The sequence below is a fragment of the Rhinolophus sinicus genome, linkage group LG13 (genome assembly GCF_036562045.2).
Source record: "Rhinolophus sinicus isolate RSC01 linkage group LG13, ASM3656204v1, whole genome shotgun sequence".
Classification (NCBI taxonomy): Eukaryota; Metazoa; Chordata; class Mammalia; order Chiroptera; family Rhinolophidae; genus Rhinolophus; species Rhinolophus sinicus.
In genome coordinates this window covers 41,075,594-41,093,837 of record NC_133762.1, presented here as the reverse complement: position 1 = coordinate 41,093,837, position 18,244 = coordinate 41,075,594, and the positions used below count along the sequence as shown (strand labels likewise).

General features: G+C 43.3%; 1 protein-coding gene across 1 annotated transcript in view; it reads right to left on the bottom strand.

Moving 5' to 3' along the window:
• The window catches only part of TGM3 (transglutaminase 3), a 40,345-nt gene that overhangs the window by 11,406 nt on the left and 10,695 nt on the right, over positions 1-18,244 (bottom strand). The window contains exons 2-9 of the mRNA XM_074317763.1: positions 17,436-17,609; positions 16,849-17,091; positions 16,105-16,223; positions 14,639-14,767; positions 11,569-11,746; positions 11,325-11,460; positions 2,201-2,304; positions 315-560 (exon numbers count right to left, since the gene is read on the bottom strand). Coding sequence (XP_074173864.1) covers positions 315-560; positions 2,201-2,304; positions 11,325-11,460; positions 11,569-11,746; positions 14,639-14,767; positions 16,105-16,223; positions 16,849-17,091; positions 17,436-17,609 — 1,329 coding nt within the window. The remainder of the gene's footprint in view (positions 1-314; positions 561-2,200; positions 2,305-11,324; positions 11,461-11,568; positions 11,747-14,638; positions 14,768-16,104; positions 16,224-16,848; positions 17,092-17,435; positions 17,610-18,244) is intronic.

Here is an 18,244-nt window from a genome sequence, read left to right as displayed (position 1 = left end):
TGCCTGTGCCCTGTGGCAAACTTCCTCTGGCGCCAGTCTGCCCATGACAGTTCTGTCCCCACTGAAAACAGTCTGGGAAGTTGGGTGTTAGGTGCCAGAGAGCAGTCTTACCATTCAGGCAGAACTGGCTGAGCTTGCCCAAGGCCCTGTAGCACGTGAGGGGCAAAAACCACATGTCTGATCCGAGAGTGCAGGGCTCTGATACTCATCCCGTGAGTTTACCCAGCACCAGTGAGTTTACTCTTTCCCACTTTAAAAGCTCTCTTGCCACCATCAATCCCTAAGTGCCACCGCCTCACCAGTGCCTCTCTTACCTTCTGGGTATTTGTATTTCTCGGTGACGTCCATGCGAGAGTAGCTGCCTACCGCCTTGGTGCTGATGTACTTGCCAATGGTGTGAGGGTCCAAGGAATTCTGCTTCTGGTTGCCGCGATGGGAATCATAGATCCAGGTGATACGGTCCGCGTTCACCTCGGCAAATACGAAGGGCATGTCGAAATCCAGGTTCACGTCCCCCTCGCGGATCGCCATCACGGAAGCGGGACCGCACTGGAACACCCCTGCGGGTCAGGGCGCAGAGGTTAGATGCACGCCAAAGCAAGGCCCGTCTGCAGCAGCCCACCCTAGGGCCTGCTCTTCTGGGGGCCGTCCACAGCCACCCAGCTCCCCTGTTTCTATCCTGCCAAGCTCCGTCAGCCCCCACAGTCTGCCCCCCTCATTTGGCACTCAGCACAAACGGTGCTACTGTTATCTTTTGCAATAGTACCCTGGTCTGACTTCATCTCTTCAGAAGACTGGCCCAATCCTACGCGTACATTCTGTGGGTGCATACTAACCCACTGCCCTAGATCTGTTTCTGAAAGAGGAAAGTCTGGCTGTCTCATGCTCAGGGTTGCCTCTTTTCTATCTCTGCAAATCATTCTTCCCAAATCATCGCCTCCCTGTTCCTGGAAGAGTTCCCTGAACACCCAGACCACAGGGGTCTCTCCCCCTCTGAGCTCCCAAACCCTGTCACCTCTCTTCTCTCACCTTCAGCATGGGTAGCTCTATCTAAATAGACTGATAGATAGATAGATGGATAGATAGATGCATAAGATAGATAGATAGATAGATAGATAGATAGATAGATAGATAGACGGATAGGTAGATAGACAGATAGGTAGATAGATGAATGAATAGATGGATCTAGATTAGATTTAGATATAGATATATAGATATAGTGTGACTCATGAAGCACCCAGCCAAAAAACAGCAAGGTACAACAGAAGGAAAAAAAAGAGAATTATTGCATTTTATTGACAAAACAAATAAACAAAAAAGATACACACTTTCATATGCCTGGAACAGTCACTTTCAACTTTCTTTCTACCATGACCCTTAAAAATAAATAGATTTTACATCTTGGCACATATATGATCCTGAAACAAAAGTTTTACAGGACAATATTTATTCTTACTATGTCCAATGCACCCTGATATTTAAGTTATTTTCCTTTCCTTCAACCCACTCCTTTACCCGCCATCCTATTTCATTTCTTAAAATGATGGTCATAACCCACTGACTTCATTTTATAACCACTAATGGGTTACAGTGAAGAGTTCGAAAAGCAGTGGTCTAGAAAATGTCTGGAGGGTTACCATCCTTCCCCTAAGTCCCCCAATCTAGTCCCATTCATTGCTTCTGGTAGAGAAACTGCAGTTGGGAGAGGGGGTAAAACTTAATTTTCATTGTAAGGCCTTTGAGAATGGTTTGAAAAAAATTTTAAACCATGTGTACATATTACTTGTATAATTAACTTTTTCCTTTTTTTAAGTTTGAAAGAAACAACTGAAAATGAAGGTAACAGACAATCCTGTGCTGGGAGGGACAGACTACTAGAGCCAGTGCAGGAAAATCACTGTTGGCAGAGGACGGCTTCTTTTCCTTGTTGCCTGGCATGTGCCGGGGCCTCCGCAGCAGTGATGGCAGCTATGTGGGCACAGGCAAGGCACTCAGTTAAATAGCAGCCTGAGCCAAGCAAAATTAGGAAAAGAAATCTACCTAGAAAGTGTTTTTGTTTTAATCCCATTGTGCCTTCCAGAGATGGAGAGGACTCAGGTGACTTTTCTGTGCCACGGTTCACTACTATAAAAAATTGAAAGGCTGTGATGTACAGCCAAACCCAGAAAAGGGGGCCATCAGGGGGCCATCAGGGGGTTACCTTGGCTTCTCTCCTGGGGGGTGGCATCCAGAACCTGCCATCCGCTGTACGAGGGGCCCAAGTCAGTCCGCACAAACCAGGCTTCATTCCAGACGTGGAAATTCCTACAGACAGAACCACAGACTGCAGAGCTTGCCCAAGGCCACCACAGCAGGTGAGGGGCAAAAACCACACCTCTGATCTGATAGGGCAGTGCTCTGATACTCCTTGAGTGAGTTTACCCTGTGCCAGTTATTGCGGTAAACCTTGGCGCGCATTGCCTCTCTTATATTCTCACAGCGCTATGAAATGGGAACTATTTTTATGCCCATCTTATAAAAGGGGAAACAAGGCTCAAAGAAGTCAAGCAGCTAACAGCGGCAGAATCAGTTTGGACCCAGATATGCCTGACTCCAACACCGAGGTCCTTGACCACCATGTTCTGCCTGTCTGAGGAGCAGAGTGGATCTAGGTTAGAGCTAGAGACTCAGTAGGCAAACCCACACGGTTTTCTTTTGTGTATCCTACCGGGGGACATTACACTATTTGGTGTGGGCTGAAAATGAATGGGCCTACATAAAAAATGACACATCTGGCTGAGAGCACAAAGTCTTTGGCTGAGGTCTGGATTGAAGAAGGACATGTACCCGTCCTGACATGTTCTTCATCAATGGCATCCCCTCATCTCACAATCGGTTCGTCTCAGTCACAGATTCCCTCCCTCACCAGGTATAGCCAATTAGCTAAAGTCTTATTCATTCTTGATTCTGCCCTCTCCTCTCCACTCCCACAGCAAGTACATTAATGGTGGCATTTTGGAGTTCAACTAGAAGAAAATTTAAGTCCAAGTCCTAGCTAACTTGAAAAAAAATTATTTATACTTATGAGGTGAAGAAGATGGATTTAAGCAGAGAACCAATTTCAGAAGCCATAAAGGAATAGATTTATATATTTGACCAGGTAAAAGTATTAAACTTGCATATAACAAACAAACAAACAAACAAACAAACAAACTCTGGTTCTGTTGCCAACATGGAAGAGTAAGTTCATAAGAGATAATCCCCTCTGCAGATAACAATAAACTAAAAAAAAAAATACAAAAGACAATTATCTGAGAGTGAACAAAGTAGGATTTTAGAAGGGAGTCAAAACCTGGAGGAAGAGTCCAGCATGGAGTGAGTTGCACTTTTGGTGACTTTGCCCTAAGGATAGGCCACAGTTGGGGTAAAGTGCAGGGCAGTAAAAACTCCAACAGACAGCCCTCATCTTTCTGACCTGAGGAGATAAGAGAGTGAGGGGCAAATCTTGGAAAGGAAAGAGTCAGAGAAAGGCAAACCCTAATTTGTATACAAACTCTGCCCACGCTTCCAGGAGACCTCTGAGGGAGACTACAAGTAGTCCAGCTAAAGACAAAAGAAGTGCACTGAGACATGAGTTGCTGCTCACCACTGGTGAGACAGAGTTTGCAGTTGAGCCTACCCTGGGGGGGGGGGGGCTGCTAAGACAAAATATCAGAATCCAGACATACCCAGTGTCCAGGATACAATCCCAAATTACTCACCATCCAAAGAACCAGAAAAACATCACTTATCCTCAAGAGAAAAGACAATCAACAGTGACTTAGATAATCCAGATGTTTGAATTATTGGACAAGGACTTTAAAGCAGATATTATAACTATGGTCAATGAAATGAAGGAAAATATGCTCGTAGCAAATGAAGAGAGGAACTCTTAGCTGAAAAATAGAAACTATATATATAAAAAAAACACCAAATAGAAATTTTTAACTGGAAAAAATACCAGTATGCGAAATTACTCAATGGATGGGCTGACTAGCAGAATAGAGATGACAGAGAAAGTGTCAGTAAACTTGAAGATAGAGCAGTGGAAGTTATCCAATCTGAAGAAGAGAGAGAAAACTATTGGGAAAAAAAAATCAATACAGTGGGGGAAATATATGCAACATACATGGTAGACAGAGATTTACTATAATTAATATTATAGAGTATTTACAAATCAGTAAGAAAAAGACACAAAAGAAAAAGTTAAACACACCAATGATGGACAATGAGAAGACAATTTTCATAGGAAATACCAATAATCACTGAACATATGAAAATAGTTTTAACCTCACTGCCATTAAAAGAATTAAAATGACAAAGAGACACCATTACATGTATTGGGCTAACAAAGATGAAAATATAGGATGATACACATTGTTGTGTGATACTCATTTCCAGGTGTGGGAAAACAAGAACTGTCATACACTACTGGTGGGAATTTAAAGTGGTATGACATTTGTGCAAGGCAATTTGACGATGCATATGAAAAACCTTTAAAAATCGATATATGCACTAAACCATTAATTCCACTTCTAGGAATTTCTCCTATAAAAAAACTCATATGAATGCACATAGATATACACGAAAAGATATTCACTGAAGCATTGTTTGTAACAGCAAAAATAATAGAGGAAAAGTTCATCAATGAGGGAATGGTCAGATAAATTGTGGCACAGCCATGCAACAGAATATCACAGAGCTGTCCAAAAGAATGAGCAAAATCAATCCAGCACTTATGGGGAAAATTGTCTAAAATATATCATCAAGTAAAAAAAAGCAAGTTACAAAATAGTGTGTAGATATATATATGTATATCTATAAGATTACAAAAATATGTACAAATTTGATGAACCTATTTGGATTTAGAAAATTATACATTAAAAAGTCAGTGAAAGTTAGTCCCTGATAAATCTATTACCTTAAACAACCACAGTTTAGATAATAGTTTGGTGTATATATTGTGTATATGGACAGATTTTGGTACATATTGAACTAACCTTATTACATTATTTATTTCTGTTTTCACTTTCTATAAGAGACTTACTTATTATTTCTATAATTATATAATTACAAAATGAATATTTAAAATATGTGTATTATATAAACACTAATAGCTAATACAGTATGTGTCAACATAGAAAGTTATTAAGGATTCTAACAGCCCTATATAATAACCTATTTAACCTTTGTAATGCTCTTATAAGATAGGAATAATTATTATCCCTCCTCACCAATTCTGGAAACTGAGGCACAGAACAATTAAGTAACTTGTTCAATGTTTCACACTAAATAGGCAGAGTGGGCTGCAGTACCCATGCTTTTAACTACCAAACAATACTGTCTCTTTAAATTTTTATGTATTAACATAGAAAGATATAAAAAATTATAAAATAGATTGTTTAACTTGATCCCACTTGGGTAATCAAATCTCAATGCACATACAGGCAATGTGTGTGAATATAAACAGAAAAAAATGTCTAGAAGGATCTATCTCAAAATGTTATTAGTGTTTTTTCTTTGGGTAGTTATATTATTAATGACTTTTCTTATTTATTGATTTATTTTTTATTATTTTATAGTCAGAAAAAAATCGTTTTCATTTTGCATGTTGTAAGAGGCTTCCTGTGGAGACCAGATAGGATATGTGTGCAAGAAGCTCTACACTACACAGCTGCCAGGAGTTAGAAGTGCACTGTAAGTACTTATCAGATGCAACATGACCTTGCTATGTCCTTCAGGGAACTAAAAAGTCAGCTCCAGAACAAGGCAGAAAGGAATAAGACTGTACGAGGTGAAAAAACAGATAATTAAAAATAATACCAACAAATGATATGAGTGGGAAGAAAGAATACCCTTATTCACTACAAGAATGAAACATAGGTTGTTATAATCTTTCTGGAAGGTGACACCAATAGATGTCATAAGCCTTGAAATATTCATTCCCTTTAACCCACGATATACCGTTTCTAGAAACGAAGAAAGATTTCTTAATCACAGACATGCTCAAGATTTACATGAGAATGCACAGTACTGTGTTATTTATAATAAAAAAAAGGGAAGTAGGTATCATAGGGAATGGGAAATTGGTAACAGTAGAGAAAAAGACATGGTTCAACAAGTCAATGAAATATGATACACTTAAAATCTTATTTTTGAAGGTAATTTAATGACAGAGGGAATATGCTCATAATATGTTTAGTCAAAGACACATGATATAAAACTGTTTGTGAAGGGGTTAATTTCCAGGTGTGGGAAAAAGTAGGATGTATTTATCATATGCTCTATCTTGTACCCAGTCCTAGTAAAATGTGCGAACCCAATTCTACAAACAATAACTAGAAAAAAGATTGGATAGAAAATGATAAAATATTAAAAGTATGTTAATAATCAGATTACAAATGATTTATATATTCTGAAATTTCCTATAATTGTGAAAAAAAAAAAGTCATTATAAAAAGTTATCTCTAGGAAGACCCAAATAATGTATTTTTGAATGGGTTTTTAAGACCAGTTAAAATTCATCCTGGAGAAAGCAGAAGGAGTGTGGGAAGAGGACCCTACATGGGTGAAAAAGGCAAGAATGGGCAGAGAAATCAATAAGAACATCAAGATATATGTTCATTTTCTTCCTGGCAGAGAACCCTAAGGGAAGGGCGGGTTGGTTAAAAAAAAAAAAAAAAAAATAAGTAGCTATGTTTTAATACTTATTTACAAAGCAGGAATTTGAGACAGAGCAGATAACAAACACTTCCTGGTTCCTCCCTCATTTGAAAGCCAGCACTTTACTCAAACTTCTTTGGGGTGGATGTGCCTTTCAAGGACCCGAGGCGCCATCATTGAAATTCTGGTTTGTTTTTTGAAGTGTGCCGCACTCTCTCCCACCTCCCAGCCTTGGGCTCTGTTCCTGTCTTGAGGGGTTTCAGTACTACTAGGAGCTCAGAAAAAGGACACGCTGTAGGTATCAGAACTACCTAAGGCATTTATTAAAAGATGCATTCCTGTCCCTCCTATCTCCCCCACCCAAGTCAATTTTAATAAAATATTTAAAGTTTATAAACCAGTGCCCTAAACAGCAACTTAACATTACTCAGTTACGCTTACCTTTGAATTCATGGGGTTAGGAGACGTGGTCTAGAAAGTAATCCCAAACCCCTACCCTTTCCACTGGTAAGCTCCTATTTGTCCTTCCAAATGCAGTTGAGATATTATCTCCTCCAAAAGCCGAACATGCCAAGTGCCAACTATACCTCTGTGTTATCTCTGAACCTTACACATATGAGTAATTGAATTATTTGACTTCTACTCTGTAATTGCCCATCTTCTCATGCAGCTATGAACTTCTCCAGTGTGGTTCCTGCCTCTCACTGTTCTTGGTGCCCAGTGCAGAGTCTGGCCCACAGTATGTACTTAATAATGTTTTCTGAATTAAATTACTCTGGGGCCTGCGCCACTCTTGGAGCTGGGGTTTCCCTGCTGTGGGTCTGAGTGAGGTGCTCTAGGTATGTTGGGTGCTGGCTAAGTATTAGTGGAGGCCACAGAGAGATTGCGTTAGGAGCCAGGGACTCAGGCTGATGGGCGGGTGCCAACAGCTTTTCTCCAGAACTGGCTGACTCTACCTCCCCGATGACAGGGCAGGGCAATCCCCACGTGCCTTCCACCTTGGAGCTCTATGAAGTCTACAAGTAGAGTCAGGTCTGTGACTCTAGAAACTGAGGGATCAAGTCCAATAAATTAAGAAAATGAGCCCGAAATGTCAAGATAAAGATAACCTTGGTCAAACCGTTCCAAATCATTTGACTGAGCAAGCCCCAGGGACCTCCTGTAAGTGGTCCAGAAGGAACCATATAAAAGAAGCAACCCAAACATAGCTCTCCACCAAAGCATCCTGACTCTCAAGAAAGGAATACTCCAGAGCCTGAAGCCTCTCAAGCCAAACTATGGCCATGAGCAGAATGGCTTAGAAGAAAACGTACCCCACTGGATGCTGTGAGTGTGATGTAAAGAAAGATCTGGAAGAAATTGCTGAGGTCTCCTGATCTAACCCTTCATTTTATAGATGATGAACAAAGGTACAGAAAAGTTAAGGCAAGTATGTAGAGTCATACACTTATTTAGAATGCCTAAATGCCTCCAGCTCTTTACCTCACTGCTCTTTGGGCCTTTGTTTTCTCATTTATGACGCGATCAGGTCCCTTTCTAAGATTCTTTCCAGTCCTAATGTTCCTTGACTTGGGAGAGTCCTGTTGACAGAGACTTGTGTTCCACTCCTCGCTTGGACACGAACTCACAGATTCACTGTGGGCAAGTCATTTTTCTTCATTGAGCCCCTGAGACAGCGTTTAGTCTTATAGAAAAGTGGCATTTGCTGCCTAAGTGTGAACCAAAGAATCTATCTGAATAGGCTGGACAGCACTCAACCTAACCAGAGCTTTGGTTGGTGTCTAGCCAACCCACTCTGGAAAATTTCAAGGTAAGCTGTCAGATTTCTCCAACATCAGTCAGAAACAATAATAACAACAACATCCCCTGGCATCTCTCTGGTGCTCCAGAGTCTACAAAGACATCTGGGTTGAAAGCCCAGCCCCACCATTTTCTAGTTAACTGCCATTGGCTAAGTGACCCTGTGTCTCGGTTTCCTCAGCTATGAAGTGGGGATGCTCATAATAGTGACTACCTCACATTTTTGAAGAGGTAAAAGTCAGCACTTAGAAAAGTACCTGGCACACGGCAATTACTCAATGGATTAATAGTTGCTGCCATTGTTATTATTAAGCACGTTCAGATGCTTAACCTCGCTTGATTCTTACATTCTCATACTTTAGGCAAATCTGAACAAGGGTCTAAATGAGTTGAACATTTGCAATATACAAAGATTCAGATAGAAGGTTTTCTGTCCAAATCCAAAATGTCCTTATAATAATAGATTAGAAATTTCACTCCAGGCAGAAAATGACTCATGGTTTCACTCCCCCACCCTGGGTGGGATCCATGTAGAGAGGAGGGGAGAGCTCCTTTGGGAGGGGAAGCTCTCGTGCAAAAAGTGGGGTGAGCTGAAGTGGCAGAGAATGAAAAGATTAAAGCTGGTAAGAGACTTAAGTGAACATCTAGTTCTAGGCGAACGCTTATGTTTCACTGATGGAGAAATTTGGGACCAGAAATATGAGGTGGTTTACATAAATCCTAGAGCAAGATGGTGGTGGGGCTGGAACTAGGATTCAGGACTCCCTGTCCTCAGACCATCCAGTGCTTATTCCTCAGCCACAGGGAGTAGGGAATGGGGTCGGAGGGACCATCAGCTCCCGTTGCTTTCTGAGGAGGGTTCAGAAAAGGCTGTTGGGGGGTGGGAGGGTGAGGGATGATGAGACTCCCAGCAAAAATCCGATCTCTTGGGCCTGACACCCTCCAGTGAGGCCAAAAAATGACAGTGGAAACACCCTGGAATGTCTTCATGCGCCCATACTTGCCCCAAAGTGATTACATTTGGAATGAATTATGTAGCGAATGTGGGGTGGGAGCATAATTAAAGATCTGGCTTCTAATTCCAAATTCAGCTTAGAAGTCCCACGTTCCTGCTCCCAGGAAGCCTTCCTTGATGACTCCATCCCGGAGTTCCCACCGTGCTTACTGTTGGAATCACGGACCTGGTGCTCCACACACCATCCTCAGCTGTTAACCAGCCTCTACAATGACTGCCCCACTCCCTGTTCCCTGACAGCATCAGAAATGCCGTAGAGGCACTGAGTCTTAAGATTTCTGGTCTTTCTGCTGTTCCTAGTGGGCAGAATAATCACAGGATTATGCCTAAAGGTGTCTCACTGCCAACATCAGTCATCTTGTTGGACCAATCATTTCCTTTTGTGAAGAAAACCAAGGCCAGGCATAGCATTGCCTCAGCGATCAGAACAGTTGCAATGGGATTTTGGCCAAAACAACACAGAAAAACAGCAGGGAGAAGATACTCATTTACAAGATGCCTGAAAACAAAACTTTGCTGTAAGTAGCAGTGTCATCGGAGAGAAACTTGTGTATGTGCAGATCAAGAAAGAACTTCCTGTTCTTTCCTGAAATAAGCTTTCTCTCCCCCATTAAACTCTAGAATCCATGAGACCTTGGGTGAATTACATGAGCCTCACCCTCGTTCAGAGGGGAGGGGATGCTTATATTCTTCAGTTCTGTTGTTGGCACAGGGTTGTTGTTTGTTTTAACAGCCATTCCGTTAATTTCTATTTTCCCTTGACTTTGCTCCATTCGTTACGCTGAGCACAGTTCAGAAAAGTTGGGTCTACTTATTCTGGGAATTAAAACTAATAAAGAATATTTTATATAGACTATCTCAAACAGGTGAGCATCTGGAAATAACATTCGCATCAGGTTATCTAGCCATATCTATGCATGTAAGTGATTAAGTGTGTGTCATCTGTATATCCTTTGAAATAGATTAAAACAATGGACTATTAACGTGTTTACTTATATGTATAGACACATAGATATCTATGTGAATATGTGATATAGACATAATTATTTCAGTCCCATCTGGCAATGACTTGGCATATGGTATATCCTTAAATAGCTGTAACAATATCTACTTTATGAATACATACTGCTATATGAAGCTATAGATATGTCTATAAGTTTTATATAACCTACTTCCAGTTGGCATCTATTATACATGACATATATGTTTGTATGTACAGATACATATGCACATGGTCTATTTATGGTTAGAAATATATATGCCCATATATATATACATATAAAGCCTCTTATTTTTTGTTGGAATCCAGAATAAGCTAACTTTTTATTCTATCAACAAGGAGACATAAAACGTACATATGGGTAAGAGAAAAATGGGTTGCTTTTCTTTAATAAAGTCTGTAAGCCATATGTGTTGCCTGAAATGAGATAAATTTATATTTATTACTGGAAAATCAATAGTTTCAATGTAGCATTTAAAACTAATAGTTTTAATGTGGCATTTAAAACTAATAGTTTTAAAGTAGCATAGGGCCAACTGGGCCTTATAAATTAGGGCAGTTTCGCAGAGCCCATGAGCCATATTTGATATCGTATTTGGTATGAACTAGTATCGGACTTTTCATCCAGCAGCAAGATAGAGCAAACCATCAGACTTTGCAGAAGAGTCATTTTGGGTCTTGTTAGAAGTGAATCAGCATTTCTAATCTAAACCAGGTGTTGACGTGTTACTTGTTTCCCAACTCCTGTTTGGAGCCGGGTCCCAAGGGTTGGGGAGAGCAAGAAGCTGCACAGATGTGATGCTCAAAAAAGGTCAGACAGACACTCACCATACGCTGTCGCTGCCCTTGTCCAGTGGATTTCCCTTGGGGTCGTAGTACACATCTACGCTGAGGTTTTGGTCTGTGTCATGAGCTGAGTTGAAGTTGGTGATCACCCGGGAGGGAATCCCAAGAGCCCGCAGCACTGAAAGTCAAAGGGCAGTCTGAGGCCTTGGGTTGCGATGGAGATGCTATCTTGGGTCACCCCACTACTGTCCACTGACCCAGCAAAGACATGTCACACCCACAGTACCTGTGTTGAGGGTCCCTGCAAAGACCCAGCACTGGCCAAATCGGACTGGCCTGAAGCCAGATTTCTTCCACTGCTTGAGGATTTCCACACTACCGTTCCAGTTCCTGGGGTCCAGGCCACCTCCGTAGTTGCCGCTCCAATTCCCAGCAATCACACCATTGTCGTCATTGCTATTGATCTGGGCAGGAAAAACCCCAAGAAAATCAGCACAGACAGTGGCATGCAGAGTTCAGAGGACAAGGTAGGGAGATGAGGAAGGAAGCGAGGGAGCCATTGAGTGGATTTTTTTGTCTTTACAGGTGATTTGGGGACGATTACTGTGATGATGAGATATCCACTAGTTTATGAATTTAAAAGTGCTTTGCTCAGTGGACTGTGTTTGAGGCTCCTGAGTTCCTAATCCTAAAACGCCTCAAGACAGGAACAGAGCCCAAGGCTGGGAGGTGGGAGAGGGTGTGGCACACAAGGAATAAACCAGAATTTCCATGATGGTGCCCTTGGGTGTTTGAAAGGCACAGCCATTCCAAAGAAGTGTGAGCAGAGCTGGCTTCTGAACGAGGCATGAACCAGGGTGTGTTTGTAATCCATGTTTGACTGGCCATGTGTCAATCCTGTGCAGGAGGTTCACGTGGAAACTGAGGCTCCATGGCTCGCCAGTGGCAAAACAGCATCCGAAATCCAACCTGCAGATGATTTCTTGCCACAACTTATGGGCTGTCACTGGTATCTGACTTGGGGGCCCATGGTTTGAAACTTTCTTTTGGTGTACTGGTCTTCTAAAAGATCGCTTTAAAACTTTAGCAACTAACGTCTTCTTGGAAAGAAAACCGATGGTATACTGCTATTCATTCATTCATTCAACTTAAGGCATGATTCTTGTCTAAGTAACACAAGCACAATGCAGTGTAAAAAGAGCACTGGACTAGGAATTGGAAGACCTCAGTTCCATTGTTTTTTAGAGACACTTCTTGAAATATTTATGGATGAAATGATGTAAAATCTGGGATTTAGCAAATAATCTGTGGAGGATAGGGTCAGAGATGAAACAAGACTGGCCTGGGGTACGTAATTGATGAGGCTGGTGATGAGTAAGGAGGAGTTCATTTCATTTTCCCTCTACTTTTGTGAAACTCTGAACTATTCCGTAATAAAAAATTAAGAGAGAGAAAGAAGGAGAAACTAGGTTACAAGCCCAGCCTTGCCACTTGTCAGCTTGGTGATTATGGGCAAGTCAATTCACCAATCTGCGCCTTAGTTCTTCACCTTCGAATACAGGGAAAGTTACAAACAAATGAGCTCCCAGGTGTCTTCCAGCAGCCAAGTTTTCAGTGTTTATGACATTTTGATCAACATTTATCCAAACTGTACAGTGAATGGCTAGACCAGGATCTCTCAGCCTGTGAGTGCTTACTCCCTCTCTTTGTGGGGGTCCACAATTGGTAAGTCCTATGAGAATGGACAGTCTGGAAACAGAAGGATCCTCGCCCAGGACAGGCTGACCCAGCCTACTGCGGCCCCTTCCGTGTGGTGGGTACATACCACACCCACCTCCAGGAGGGCCTCAGCTGTAATCGCAGGATCAGGCAAGTCAGGGCCTCCTCCAAGATGGAAGATTGTGCGGCTCACCCCCATTCCCTGAGTCACAGTGCTCCAGCCACCAAAGTGGTAATCAGCAGGGTCATCTCTGGCTAAAAGCTGAGCATTTCAAAGCCCTGCACAGGCCATAATTATTAGCTTATGGTACAGCCCAAACAGGAGGTCTCGAGAGAGCAGCACGGAGGTGTAGCTGAGGAAATTGGCACTGAGATAAAGTGGCTTGTCCCGAGGGTGAGAGTGAGTCAGCAGCTGCTGGAGCCGGCTGGCCTCACCCACCCTCTCGTGGGCCAAGAAGGCTCAGCTTTGTAAGTCACCCTGAATACCAGCTTGTTTTCATGTGGGCCTTGGCTTCAATCCCACCCCTCCATGGCCACTTGGTTTGGTCCAGTTCCCACTTCCTCTCTGTACCTTTCCCCAGTGGCCCTGGTTCCCATCCATATCCTCAGTGTCCCCACGTTCCCTGTGCCTCTACACGCCTTCCTGCAAAATTGGTTTAAGACTCTGTTCTTTCAGGAAGCCCTCACTGGTTATCCCCAGATATTTATCATCTAGTCAGAAGGCTGTTCAAGTTTCTATCCACGTAACTAGGAGTAGCTTGTTAACTTGGATGTTCTCCAACACCAAAGTAAAAAGACAGGGACAGGCCTTGCCCATTAAAAAATAAAGTTAAAAACATTTCTGGGGTAATTATTTAGTTCCAGAGGATTCAAGATCAAGAGCTCTCTGACTTTCAACTTTTTAATTTATAACTCTTGAGCATGTTGGCCCATGTTTGGGTACTTTCTGATGGAGGCGTTCTCTACACACTGAGTGCAGAGCGAGAGAGTCATTCCTCCAGGATCCAGCTCGTGTGTGTGTGTGTGTGTGTGTGTGTGTGTGTGTGTGTGTGTGTGTGTTTCGGGAAGGAGGACAGGTCTCTCAAGGGGAGGGACTGGATGGGTGAGAGAGGCCCTGGGTGGGCATTTCAAGGCCTTATTTTGGTTTGACTCTCAGGCTATGTGCTGTGAACAAGTCACCAGCCTTTGGGGCTTCCGTTTCCCCAATGAGTGGGTTGGCCTTCTGCCTTCCTAGTCTGACATTCAAGCACTCTACACTGTGAGCGGATGGGTCAAAACAAAGGGGTTGACATTTCAGGCTTACTTGGGAACTTACCGCCTTTCCCAGAAGACGCAGGGATGGAGCAAAATCTCAGCTTTGCGTCCTCCCAGTCTTGCCAGGCACCAAAAGGGTAACTTCCCTTGTCATCTGAGAAAGGTCTCACGATACAGTGGAAAAAGCTTTGGAGCCAGGCAGACCTGGTTCCAATTCAGCCTCTGCTACTCACTCACCATGCCGTCCTTTACCTTAGAGGAGCCTCATGCTCTGTGTGTGCAAAATGGGGATGGGAATAGCCACCAGCTGTATTTTGTGAGGCTTCAATGAGATGACATACATAAGAGCGCATGTGACTAGTTATGGTTTTCCTATAACTCACCATTGCACTCAGCACCCGGCCAACATATTTGGGGTCGCTTCTGCGGGCCACATCAGTAGTAGGGTCACGACGGAAATTCAGACTCATATCCAGGATCGAGAGGCAAGTGGTCAGAATGTCTTCTTCAAACTGTTCAAAATGGAACCAGATATTACAATGAAAGAAATGACAAGCAGTGCCAGCTAATTAAGGGTATGGGGGCTGCACGGGTGAGAACCATGGCAACTGCCTGGGTCCTTTCACTCTCTGGCCTCCAGAACTGAGAGCTACTGAGGAACATCCACCTCACCCAGCTTTTAATCCTGCAAATCTGGCCAGAGCTCTCCAGATACATGAGACCCTGTGCATGAGGCCTTTACATGAGCAGGACTCTCTCATTGTCATGAACTTGGATGCAAATCACTTAGCCTGTCTGGGCCTCAATTTTTCCATCTGCACAACAAAGGATCTATCCAAGCTCATCTCAAAGTTTCCATCTAGCTCTGTGATCTTGAGCATATTTGTTAGACTCCTGGGAAAGTAATTATAAAGGTAAAATAGCTCACTAAAAAAGAGGTATCTGAAGCTATTTTCACAAAATAAGACTTATTTTTAGTCACTGCTTCTCAAATGGAGAAGGCCAAGCTCATCCTTCCTTGTCTTAGGGTGTTTGTAGGTGCTGTTCCTTCTGCCTCCAATGCTCTTCCCCAAGATGTCTATCTGGCCCCCTTGCCTCCTTCAGATATCTGATCAAAAGTTATTTCCTGGGAGAGGCTTGCCCAGACCATGTCATCAAGTCTGTTTTCTACCCCGGATGCATTCTATGTTCTTACCTTTTCTTTTTTCTTCCTTCCAGTGAAATGTAACACAGAAACCCAACATATAAGATATATAGCAAACTTGCTCTAGTCGATGATAGAATGGGGTCTGAAGATAGGCAGAACATGTACCTGCCCACCTCCTCCTGTATATCCAAAGCATCCCACCCACGTCACCTCATTCTAATGCCTTCATGTGTCTGCTAGAAAAGAAACAGCGGAGGGAATCGCTGAGCAAACCTGGGAACTCTGTGGACTCACATGAGTGGTCACAATAAAGAAGGACCTTTGGAAGGTTGGATACATATGCCAAGAAAGTTTCATCACATTCTTACATGAAATGAATAACAGAAACTACATTTTTATCCCAAGTGTCTCTATGGGGCCTTATCCTCATTTGTGTAACATGGCACCAATAACACTTCACGGCACCAATTTGGTTATATGTTTGTTTTTGCCCTCTCAAAGACAAGAAATCTGTCTTATCCATCTCCTGTATCCTTAGTATGCAGCCAGGGACTGGCACATAGTAGGTAGTCAATAAATGTCTTCTGAATGAATGAATGAATGAAGGGCAGGCAAATGGACAGATTTGGGAACTTCCACCTATCTGTGGGGCCAGCTGCTGAGCTTCTTGGATATTAGGGACGTTACCCCAGCCTCCTTTACCTGTCCAAAGTTCCAGCCAACCATGCCAATTCGATTTGTGCTTCCCACAAAGATGATGCCCGCATCTTCCTGAACATACTCCTCTCTCTCAGCGTGGTTACTCATGAAGACACCATCCGCTGTTTGATACAAAAATCAGATATCAGGGACCAGAATCCTACAGAGGACAATAAAGATCAGTCTTCCCCTCATTTCTGAGGACTGGCCCGGGAGCCCGAGCAGGTCATACCTGCAGCCCTTCCCCCAACCTCCACTGAGGAAGGAAGCCTTGGGCTGTAACGCTTTCAACTCATATTGTAGGAACTATGAGCTGGAAAGAGAAGCTGGGATGATCCGAGAGTCTGACAATGAGACCCCAGGAATGAGACATTTGCTCCTTTAGGAAGGAAACTACCTCTTGCTATAGAATTGTACTGCAGTTGTTGTCGCTTATGATGATGATATTATATTATGCAGCTTGTAAAAGCTCATGAGACCCCTACCAGAGGAAATAGCAGGATGTCCATTTAATGGTGAGGGATTTGAGGGTCAGAAAGGTAGACTGACTGCCCAGACTCGCATAGCTGGTTAAGTGGCAGAGCTGGGACTCAAACCCATAGCTTCTGACTTCTAAGCTTCTATGTATTTTTCCATAGCCCACAAACTTTTCCTAATCAAACCTGAGCTGGTGAAAACCATTCCCCCATCTGCTTTCCATGGGCATTCATTAGCTGTTGGCTGGGAGCGTGAGTCGTTAGTGCCTACCTTGCACCCAGGGGTTAAAGAGCAGTATGAACATCCCAAGTTTCAAAGTAGAGTTATTGCCCGGGGAGGAGATCTGAATGCTCAGAGTGTACCATCCTATGGGAGCATTGGCAGGACTGATGATGGAGATGATCAGAGTGCTATTCATCTGAGACACGAGCTGTGCACGCCAGTTGCCATCATTTGTCTCCCTGGAGAGTGGAAACACAGCCTTCGTTTTGGCCAACTCTGAAGGGGAGGGTCCTGTAAAAGAAAACGGGGGTCAATGAAAACCAAGGAGTGCTGGCCAGACTGTGGGGAGAGATCAGATTCCAACATAACCTCCTTTCAGGGACATTATCCAAAGGAGTGCCGCACGATGGTTCTGGAAACCACTGAAGAGACGATGCAGGCCAAATCGCTCTTGATTTGAAGACTAGGACTCTCCGGCTCAGAGCCAAGCAGAAACTTGCCCAAGGTCACACTAAGTCAATAGCAGAGCTGGGCTAGAACCCAGTAGCGCAGTGTCACCACCACCACCCCTTGGATGCATAGCCCCGTGGGCAACTCAGGTATGTGTGGATGGGCAGGGGGCAATGAGCAGGTACCTGTGGAGACTATGAACACCAGACTTTCTCCAGATCTAGGAAGTCGGTTCAAGGTCAATGACAAGTCAAAGGATTGCCCTCTTCGCAAGATGAGATCCGGGTTGTAGAACTTGTCTGTGTGATGTGCCTGCCGATTGGCGTTTGTCTGCCAGTCGATATTCTGGAATTTTAAATCTGTGAGACAGAAAAGAGGTCCTGAGGTCCTGGGAGGTAAGGAATGTTGGCGTGGGGAGAAGGTATAAGTTACCAAAGGGATAGCGTTTAGGTGGGGTTAGTCAGGACAAAGCCAAACTTCTAGGAAGAATCACATTAAAATCCAAAGAGCTTGCCCGAGCATAGTAAACACTTCACAACCTATTCCCCATCTGCCTTTTCAGGCAGCTGAACCTCTGCACATACTATTTCTACTTTTGAGAATATCTTCCTCTTCCACCTGGCCAGCAGTCACTGAGCTCTCAAGGAACAGGCCAGGTGCTCCGAGTAGCTTTACCTGCCCAGCCAGAAGAACTGTGAAACCGGAACACCCATGTTCTGTCCACTTTTAACATCATTACTTGGTGGATGGGGGCTCAAATAGAATTGGGAGGAGGCCGCTTCTCTCAAATCCATTACCTTGGTTTGGCTCCCTTTGAGTCTCCCTAGACACCAAGAGCTTTTTATGCCTCCAACATCTAGCAAATGTTTTCTTGTGTATTCTATACTTTATACATGTCATGCCTTGGTTTTGACCTGGGACTCTGATGCTGGAGAGGATAACATAACTCTTAGGACTTCTAAGCCTAAAGATTAGACTTCTAGATGCTCACTGG